The 10,789-nt window shown below is 34.3% G+C and overlaps 1 protein-coding gene across 1 annotated transcript; it reads left to right on the forward strand.

Moving 5' to 3' along the window:
* The first annotated feature begins 1,365 nt into the window (after positions 1–1,365).
* Positions 1,366–7,701, forward strand: LOC107664818 (cell cycle control protein 50A-like). Its single transcript, XM_016455490.1, has 7 exons — positions 1,366–1,830; positions 1,972–2,091; positions 3,101–3,208; positions 5,095–5,182; positions 5,270–5,416; positions 5,525–5,731; positions 7,276–7,701. The coding sequence occupies exons 1-7, from the start codon at positions 1,585–1,587 to the stop codon at positions 7,467–7,469; spliced, it is 1,110 nt and encodes a 369-aa protein (XP_016310976.1). The 5' UTR covers positions 1,366–1,584; the 3' UTR covers positions 7,470–7,701.
* Positions 7,702–10,789: the final 3,088 nt, after the last annotated feature.

Consider the following 10,789-nt stretch of genomic DNA (forward strand, 5'->3'; position numbering starts at 1 on the left):
ATCAATTTAAGACGTAATAAAACAGACGATGAACACTATTAACAGCAATTATTATATGATGCAATCAAAATGCTTGTAGTAGTATTTATCGTAGACTAATTACTAATGTGTTCCAGTTGTCATCCTTATTTACGTAGATCCTAACAGTAGCCTATTTGTGTCAGATAGACTAGCTACTATCTTACAAGAAAAAGTATATTTTTATGTAATGTCATATTTAAGTGTTTAAATCAAGGCAACAGAACCAAAATCAGCACATATTACTAACATGCGCTTAGTTTGGTTGTGTTGTCTTGATTTAAACACATTATGATCAAATAAACTGATAACTGAATCTGGGTGCAGTTACTGAATTTTGGAGATTACAAAATATGGGGATGTCATGGTTAACATATTAAGTCAATAACTGTATGTAAGCACAATCATGCATTCACATTCTCAAAAATATTAATTTTTTATACCGCTTTTAAATACTTTCCAAAGTCGCAGATGACCACTTTCAGTCATAGCCTAATGGATTATAAAACTGTTAAAACACAAAGTAAATATTTTTGGTAACATAATAATTGCATACAGATTAAACAATTAAACAATGTGATTCAAACAAACAAAATGTGCTCATTAACACCTATAACAGCTTTCAGAGAGAGATAACAATTCCTTATATAATATTGGAATAATATTGTGGACAGTGTTCAATGGAAGAAAGTATGGACTTTGCCTCATAAGTATCTGCTCACAAATAAAGTAAAATAAATAACATTTGTTGATTCATAAATGTTACCTTACTACAGCTTTTCTTAGAAAATATAAGTCAGACATTGAAGTGAATTGCAGTTTTCATTCTTCTGAAAAAGACTTCATTCATTTGTTTTGGCAATGTCCCAGCACAGAAAAATGTTGTAATCCAATCTTATTTTGTAAGTGATTCTTTTGGTTTTAAAGATGCTTTCTTTGGATTGTTTGACTACGCAAAAGAGAATACAGGGAACTTTTACATAATAAATTTGTGTTTCCTGCTAGCTAAATTTCACATTCATAAGCAAAGGTTTACTTGCTCTAAACCTCTTTTCATTGTTCAAAGTTGATTTAGACAAGTATATGGAAACTAAGTTCTGTCAATCTTAAAGCTGAAAACTGTATTTCTGTATTCCTCCTTTGTGTCTTTGTAAGGTGTTCATTTATTTATTTATTTATTTTCTGATTGTTTGGTATGTTTGTTACCCTGGCAATACGTATGTATCTGTGTTTACTTTTGTATTTGTTTTGAATGTATGTCTACAATTAAAACGTACAGGTATAACAGCACAGTGATTCAGAAACGCTTCGCGAATCAGTTCGACTAAATCAATAGAACCGACTCGCACATGATTCGCGAATCAGACACTTCCTGAAGCTGACACTTCCTGTAGCACCGCCTTAAACAAAACAAGCAACTTTCCATAGAACCCAGAAAGAAGGCCGTTGTGAAGACAATCTACTACAGCGGACATATACAATACTTGTTTATTAATCACCCGTCTATAATCGAGAGAGAGTGTGTTTTCATAAAAGCTCTGAGGCTGTGAGCTGGGAATTACAGCTATGATGGCGTCCAGCTACAGCGCAAAGGAGGAAGACGGTCATCACTCCGGACCCGCGGGGCTCGGCGGAGCCGCCATCCGGACTCGAAAGCCCGACAACACGGCCTTCAAACAGCAGCGGCTACCGGCCTGGCAGCCCATCCTGACCGCGGGGACCGTGCTGCCCGCCTTCTTCATCATCGGCCTCATCTTCATCCCAATAGGAATCGGCCTCTACGTGACATCCAACAACATCAAAGAGTTCGAGGTTTGAGCCTGTTGCGCTGGGTTTAGTGTCATTTAACTAACAAATACACAGCGAATAGACGTCTGCTGTTCGCTTGGACTTTCCGTCACGTGTGAATCTTGGCACATGTGTTATGTAACCGCGTGTTTCTCTGGTTCACAGATTGATTATACCGGGACTGACATGTCCAGCCCGTGTTTTAACTGCTCCCAAAGCTTCAGCTGGAACAGCACGACTCCATGCAAATGTGTCCTGTTCTTCTCTCTAGACCAGCCTTTCGAAGTGAGTGTGTGTGACCTGACCATTATGTTGCATTCCTGTTGAAGGATAGTTGAGCCAAAAGTAAATATTCTGTCGTTTACTCACACCCGTGATGCTACAAACCCACGTGACTTAACCCTGTAAAGCTTGACATATGACAAAATAGACCAAAAAATATTTTGTTTAATGGAACAATTTATTGAACCTTTAGAGTCGACAAACTCTTTAAAAAAAAAAGTTTGCTTTTTTTAATGTTTGAGTCATCTTATACTTGAGGCATATATGTGACCCTGGACCACAAAACCAGTCCCCAAACCCAATTTTTTGAAATTTGAAGATTTTTTAAAGATTTGAAGATTTACATCATTTGAAAGCTGAATAAATAAGCATTCCATTGATGTATGGTTTGTTAGGATAGGACAATATTTGACTGAGATACAAATATTTGAAAAAAAAAAAAAAATCTAAATATTGAGAAAATCGCCTTTAAAGTTGTCCAAATGAAGTTCTTAGCAATGTATATTACTAATCAAATATTAAGTTTTGATATATTTACAGTAGGAAATTTACAAAATATATTCATGGAACATGATATTTACTTAATATCCTAATGATTTTTGGCGTAAAAGAAAAATCAATCATTTTGATCCATACAATGTATTTTTGGCTATTGCTACAAATATACCCCAGCGACTTAAGACTGGTTTTGTGGTCCAGGGTCCCGTATCAGTGAGAATGAAAATGGAGCTTTATGGATATTCATTGCTCTCTGGTGTTGTTCATTATTTAAAAATTTGATGGAACCATAGTACTTTTTGTTTGTAGTTTAATCTGATTACTTTTATCTGTACTGTGAGGAAACTGTAGACCTAACAAAAACCTTCACTTTCCTGAATAGTAACATTTAAAACACAGCACATATTATAAAATACAAATGTTCCCAGTTTATTTTTAGAAAGGATATTTGATTGGAGATGATGATGGGTTTTCGTAACAGTGCCAGTTCTTGATTCTAACTTTATGTCCTCAGAGTAATGTTTTCATGTACTATGGCCTCTCAAATTTCTACCAAAACCATCGGCGGTATGTGAAGTCCAGAGATGACAGCCAGCTTAATGGAGACCAGCGCTCACTTAAGGTTCTATCTATCTATCTATCTGTCTATCTATATGTCTAACTATATGTCTGTCAATCTATTTTTAGTGCTATCATTCTATACATCGTTCATTTATTTGTTGGTTCTGTCTGTCTGTCTATCTATCTATCTGTCTGTCTGTCTGTCTATCTATATGTCTAACTATATGTCTGTCAATCTATTTTTAGTGCTATCATTCTATTCATCGTTCATTAATTTATTCTATCTGTCTATCTATCAATCTATCTATCTATCTATCTATCTATCTATCTATCTGTCTGTCTGTCTATCTATATGTCTAACTATATGTCTGTCAATCTATTTTTAGTGCTATCATTCTATTCATCGTTCATTAATTTGTTCTATCTGTCTATCTATCTATCTATCTGTCTGTCTGTCTGTCTGTCTGTCTATCTATATGTCTAACTATATGTCTGTCAATCTATTTTTAGTGCTATCATTCTATTAATTTGTTCATCGTTCATTAATTTGTTCTATCTGTCTATCTATCTATCTATCTATCTATCTATCTATCTATCTATCTATCTATCTCTATCTATCGGTCTGTCTGTCTGTCTGTCTGTCTATCTATGTCTAACTATATGTCTGTCAATCTATTTTTAGTGCTATCATTCTATTCATCGTTCATTAATTTGTTCTATCTATCTATCTATCTATCTATCTATCTATCTATCTATCTATCTATCTATCTATCTATCTATCTATCTATCTATCTATCTATCTATCTATCTATCTATCTATCTATCTATCTATCTATCTATCTATCTATCTATCTATCTATCTATCTATCTATCTATCTATCTATCTATCTATCTATCTATCTATCTATCTATCTATCTATCTATCTATCTATCTATCTATCTATCTATCTATCTATCTATCTATCTATCTATCTATCTATCTATCTATCTATCTATCTATCTATCTATCTATCTATCTATCTATCTATCTATCTATCTATCTATCTATCTATCTATCTATCTATCTATCTATCTATCTATCTATCTATCTATCTATCTATCTATCTATCTATCTATCTATCTATCTATCTATCTATCTATCTATCTATCTATCTATCTATCTATCTATCTATCTATCTATCTATCTATCTATCTATCTATCTATCTATCTATCTATCTATCTATCTATCTATCTATCTATCTATCTATCTATCTATCTATCTGTCTGTCTGTCTGTCTGTCTAACTATATGTCTGTCAATCTATTTTTAGTGCTATCATTCTATTCATCGTTCATTCAATTGTTCTATCTATCTATCTGTCTGTCTGTCTATCTATCTATATGTCTAACTATATGTCTGTCAATCTATTTTTAGCGCTATCATTCTATTCATCATTCATTAATTTGTTCTATCTATCTATCTGTCTGTCTGTCTGTCTGTCTAACTATATGTCTGTCAATCTATTTTTAGTGCTATCATTCTATTCATCGTTCATTAATTTGTTCTATCTATCTATCTGTCTGTCTGTCTGTCTGTCTAACTATATGTCTGTCAATCTATTTTTAGTGCTATCATTCTATTCATCGTTCATTAATTTGTTCTATCTATCTATCTGTCTGTCTGTCTGTCTGTCTGTCGTTCTATTGTTCTATCTATTGTTGTCTATCATTCTATCTATTGTTCTGTTGTTCTATCTATCATTCTGTCTATCGTCATTCTGTCTATCTGTCGTTCGTCCTATCAATTGCTCTATTACTTTTTAAATTAAATTAAATTAAATTAAATTAAATTAATTATTAAGTTACAATAGGTCTGCTGCTTCCTGAGTACAAGTACTTAATTCTTGATTTGATGCTATAAAATTGCATGTTATTCATTGAAGCTCAAAGCATATTGCTATATTTCAGGAGCCAAGCAAAGAATGTGAGCCGTACCGCACTAATGAAAACAAGCCTATAGCCCCGTGTGGAGCCATTGCTAACAGCATGTTTAATGGTAAGACCTGGATCCGAATACTTCCCATTGTAAGACCGTTTCCTCAAGAGGTTTAATATTGCTTGTCTCTTTCTCTCTTTGCTTCAGACACACTGGATTTGTTTTACATTGATCCCAATGGAACAAAAACACAAATTCTATTGATCAAAAAAGGGATTGCATGGTGGACGGACAAACATGTGAAGTTCAGGAACCCTGGTGGAAGCAACCCAAATCTTACTGCTGCTTTTATAGGTAGAATAAATACACTTGTATATAATTCTGTATAGAGGAGTATATGTACTCTGATGAATTAGCATAGGTTTTCCCGTATCTCTAACTAAAACACTCCTCATCTTCCAGAGACAGCGAAGCCGGTCAACTGGCACAAGCCTGTTTATGAGCTGGACATTGACTCAGAAAACAACGGCTTCATAAATGAGGATTTCATCGTGTGGATGCGCACAGCTGCTCTCCCCACCTTCAGAAAGCTCTACCGCATTATTCAGAAGAAGAACAACATGACACCCACGCTTCCCAGAGGCAGCTACAGCCTGGAAGTCACCTACAGTATCCTTGCATTGCATACCTCTAAAACATAACGAAATATTTCCGATTCTACGCAAGATGCTTTTTGTAACATTCTGACATTATACACAGATAACTATTCATTCTAAAAAATATTAAATTAGAAAAAAAAAAAAATATGAAGGATTTTTACTAGTGATCTTTGACTTTGATAAGTATATTCTACTGTTCAAAAGTTCAGGGTCAGAACGATTTTTCTTTAAAAAGAAATTAATATTAACATTAAATTGATCAAAAGTGGCAGTGAAGACAATTTTAATGTTACAAAAAGATTTCTATTTTAATAAATGTTGTTCTTTTGAACTTTCTGAAAATGACAGTTTCTACAAAAACATGGAGCCACACAACTGTTTTAACATTAATAAAAAGTTAATAAAATGTTTTTTGAGTATCAGATCAGCTGTTGTAATGGCTGCTGAAAATCCAGCTTTCCCATTACAAAAAACAAATTGCATTTTAAAATATATTAAAATAGAAAAGTTATTTTACATTGTAGTATTTCACAGTATTACTGTAATTTTGATCAAATAAATACACTTTGATGAGAATAAGAAACTTCTTACATTAAAAAAAATCTTACTGACCACATAATGTTTCAAAGGTGATGTATATTTGCTCTGAACTAGCTAAAATTTTTTATTTTTTCCATCTGTGGAATCATAACGGCTATTGTTGTCTAGTAGTCGAACAACCATAAAGTCAAAATCTAGTTATAATGGTCAAGCCATGTTGACCATAGACTTTTTTTTTTATTAAATCAACTACTAAATGAAGGAAGACTGATATTAGTTTACCTTTGTATGTACCAATGTAACAATAGAAAGTAGTAAATATCTATATTTATCTTTATGAAACCATTCTAAACTTCACAGGAACGCCATGAACAATAATCAGTGATAACCCAAGCTGTTGTTTTATGTGTTTGATCTATTTATTACAACAGTAAAAGAAAGAAAGAAAACTGATTAATAGAAATAAATAACTTTTTTTGAATCAATTAATAGTTATTTTCTTAAGTAAAAATTATCGTTTTATTGTGCAGTTCTAAAACTCAATTTACAGAGAATGCATTCAATATATAGAATAGGTCTCATCATTAAATTTAAAGGGATGGTTCACACAAAAATAACAATTCTGTCATTAATTACTCACCCTCATGTCGTTCCAAACCTGTAAGACCTTCGTTCATCTTCAGAACACAAATTAAGATATTTTTGGTGAAAAATATCTTCAAGGTCCAGGTAAAGCTACGAGAATACTTTTTGTTGTATAAAGAAAATAAAACTAACGATTTTATTCAACAATTTCTTCTCTTGCGGACAAAAAGTATTCTCACAGCTTCATAAAATTACGGTTGAACCACGTGGACTATTTTAACGACGCTTCTGTGCCTTGACCACAGTAATTAATGACAGAATTGTCATTTTTGGGTGAACTATCCCTTTAAGCAAAGTGCACACTGGTTGATTGGATATATTTTATTAACTTCTGAATTGATATTATTTCCTCAACTTCTTGCCCCTCAGACTACCCCGTGCGCAGCTTCGAGGGCCGGAAGCGAATGATCCTCAGCACCATCTCCTGGATGGGAGGGAAAAACCCCTTCCTGGGCATCGCCTACATAACCGTGGGCTCCATCTGCTTCTTCCTCGGCGTGGTGCTCCTCTTCATTCATCACAAATACGGAAACCGCAACAACAGCTCTGATGTTCCCAGTTAAGCTTGTCGAGGGCATGTGATCTGGGTTTGAGTAGCATGCTTCGATTGGCGTTTTAAAGGTGCAAGAGCATTTGACCACTTGATGTTCTGTTTATTTATTACTCAAGATGTTGTCCACTTCAAAGTTGTATTTTTGAATTTGTATTTTTTTCTGATGATGGTTGATGGTTCATTTCAAGCATGTTTTGGCCGTCGATATGCACATATGTCTGAGGTTAGTGTGATATTATAACATACGACCATGATAAATAATTTGTATTTTTTTCTGATGATGGTTGATGGTTCATTTCAAGCATGTTTTGGCCGTCGATATGCACGTATGTCTGAGGTTAGTGTGATATTATAACATACGACCATGATAAAGACCAAGTTGTATAAAGTACAGTAAATTAATGTATATTTGTATTTCATTGAAATGGTTTTACTTTCAGCCAAAAGTAATGTTTAAACAGGGCAACATAATATGACTACTTTTAACAGTTTAATGTACAAAGAATAATTTCACTTTTCCTTGAGATTCATAAAGGCAAATACTGTGGCTCTGTTTACTTCCAAACTTCTTTGTAGTGCCAGATTATGGTGGGGATCGGATCAATAACAACTACCATTAAACTTTTAAGGATTGTTCAAATCTTGTTTTGTTTCCTGGAGATGCTTGTGCTCTTTAAAGAAGCTTTGCTGTGTGTAATTCATGGCTTGCAAGGACCAAACGTTTCGTTCTTTGTCTATTTAATTGAAACTGTCTTGGGCTCATTTTGGCTGTCATGTCTTATTTTTGTTTTTTTAAGTGTTTCAGCATGTCTGCCTCTAACAAATAAGCACTTTAGAATGTGACAAGCCATACATTTTTGGCCAGTTTTTAGGATTGTGTGTTTTGTTGTTGGGTGAATAAAATGTTTAATTGCTGAACTTACTGAGAATTTCTCATGATTGTGTGTTGAAGTATCCTTTGCACTCTTCAGTAGCAGGAGGTGATACCAAATACAACACTGAAGACAAAATTAGCATGTTAAATCAGTTAAATAGTGTTATTTTCCTGTATTGAATTGGTGTATTTCCTATTTAAACAGGACGTTTAGATGGAACATATCAAAAGGCTCATCTTATTTAAAAAAAAATATGCAATCGGCTTTAGTATCGCAATCTGAAACCATTGGTTTGCTACAATTTTGAAAGTATAGTTTACCCCAAAATTGCTCACAATCATGTTTTTTTTATTTTATTTTGTTCAGTGAAAAATGTTTGCATATGTAATAGCATAGAGGTTTGAAACAACTTCGATATTTTCAGTAAATTAAATAACAGCATGCAGGTTTGGAATGATCCTCTGCAGTGAATGGGTGCCGTCAGAATGAGAGATTAAACAGATGATAAAAACTTCACAATAATCCGTAAGTAATCCACACCACTCCAGTCCCATCAATTAACATCTTGTAAAAAAGTAAAATTAAAAAAAATGTATATTTGCAAGAAACAAATCCATCATTAGCATGTTTCTGGAACACCATAATCCATAATACTGCTTTCTCCAATGAAAATGCCGACTGAATCAGGAGAGAAATATGCAAAGATGAAGAACCATTTTCAGTTCTCAACAAATATATCTGTGGATTCTTATGTGATCGGAAAACAGGTGATGAACTTTTTCACTGGAGCTTTATTTTGGATTATGGTATTTAATTTTAACGGTTTAAAGTTAAAATGTTTTAATGATGGATTTGTTTCTCACAAACACGTAGCTTTTCACTTCACAAGATATTAATTGCTGGACTGGAGTGGTGTGGATTACTTGTGGATTATTGTGATGATTTTATCAGCAGTTTGGACTAATTCTGACGGCACCCATTCACTGCAGAGGATCCATTGGTGAGCAAGTGATGTAATGCTTGATTTCTCCAAATCTGTTCAGATGAAGAAACAAACTCATCTACATTTTGGCTGGCCTGAGAGTGAGTCCCTATTCAGCAATTTGTCATTTTTGGGTGAACTATTCCTTATCAGTTTTTAGTGGTGATATTTTAGAAGATGCTTCCTGATCTGTTTTGTTCTCTCTAATGAAATGTTTTTCAGACATGGTACCCCAGTAATACATGATAATACTATTGTTTTTTTTTTAACCAAAGCTATGATAATTGTTAAAAAGTCAATGTCATAAGAAAGCATGTGATGAATAAATGAAAATAGCACTGTTTTATGTCATTTGATCAAGAAAGAGGAATATTTCCTCTTCTTTTGTGACCAGTGAGACTCAGAAGGTGAATGCATGTATAGCAGAAGGTATACAACACTATCTGCTTATGATAAACGGCACTAAAAAAGTTTTTTCCAACTAAATCATAAAATCTAGGGTCAGTAAAAAGGACCAGCAATCAAGGCATCTGTAAAGCTGTGAATCTGATAGCCTCTGGCTTCTTCATTACACCATAAGCAGCATCTGTTCTCTCCTGCTGTTGGTATGTTGGACTGCATGAAAGAGCAGATGTTGAACGGCCCAGAGGAAAAGTGCTGGACTAATTACCTGCTTCCCAACCCAAGTGCCTGTTTCACTCGCTCTCACATCGTCAGCCCACTTCTGGACCACGGCTGACCTCGCACAACATCAGCAGCGATTGAGATGTGCTGGTGTGAGATAATGATGTGCACTGCAGCTCATGTGACTCCAACGCTGTGTTTCTGTTTCTCTGTTCTCCTGTCAATTAGTGACAGACTTTCTTAGCAAGTTCAGTTAATGATCTTGGGTGTCAGAGAGAGTGAGACTTCCCAGAAGATTTAAAAGCAGTCTAGAATTTGAAACATTACATCTCTTTAGAAAATGACTCAGCAAGTGTACATATGTCTCAGTGTGACGTCTGTCAGCTCTTTCATCTGCTGATGTTAATATATCAACCAATTTGTATGTTGTACACAGTCAGGTCCATATTTATTTGGACACAGGCACAATTTTTATTATTTTAGCTGCTGACCAAAACATATTCAAGTTACAGTTATATAATGAATATGGGCTTAAAGAGCACACTCTGAGCTTTAATTTGAGGGTAATTTCATCACAATTGGAGGATAGGTTAAGGAATCACAGCTCTTTAATTTGTACCTCCCCCCTTTTTCAAGGGACCATAAGTAATTGGACAATTGACTCAAAAGCTGTTCCATGGACAGGCGTGGGCTATTCCTTCATTATTTCTACATCAATTAAGCAGGTAAATGGTCTGGAGTTAAGTGTGCCGTTTGCATTTGGAAGCTGTTGCTGTGAATCCACATCATGCGGTCAAAGGATCTCTCCATACAAGTGAAACAGACCATTGTTAGGCTTCAAAATCAAAA

Source organism: Sinocyclocheilus anshuiensis, unplaced genomic scaffold (genome assembly GCF_001515605.1).
Source record: "Sinocyclocheilus anshuiensis isolate Anshui unplaced genomic scaffold, SAMN03320099.WGS_v1.1 scaffold135, whole genome shotgun sequence".
Taxonomy (NCBI): domain Eukaryota; kingdom Metazoa; phylum Chordata; class Actinopteri; order Cypriniformes; family Cyprinidae; genus Sinocyclocheilus; species Sinocyclocheilus anshuiensis.

Excerpts from the sequence above, each read along its gene's own strand:
- LOC107664818 (XM_016455490.1), top strand. The coding sequence starts at position 1,585 with ATGATGGCGTCCAGCTACAGCGCAAAGGAGGAAGACGGTCATCACTCC. Across the intron at positions 5,183-5,269 it reads TGCTAACAGCATGTTTAATG|ACACACTGGATTTGTTTTAC; the intron begins GTAAGACCTGGA and ends TCTTTGCTTCAG. Across the intron at positions 5,417-5,524 it reads TCTTACTGCTGCTTTTATAG|AGACAGCGAAGCCGGTCAAC; the intron begins GTAGAATAAATA and ends CTCATCTTCCAG.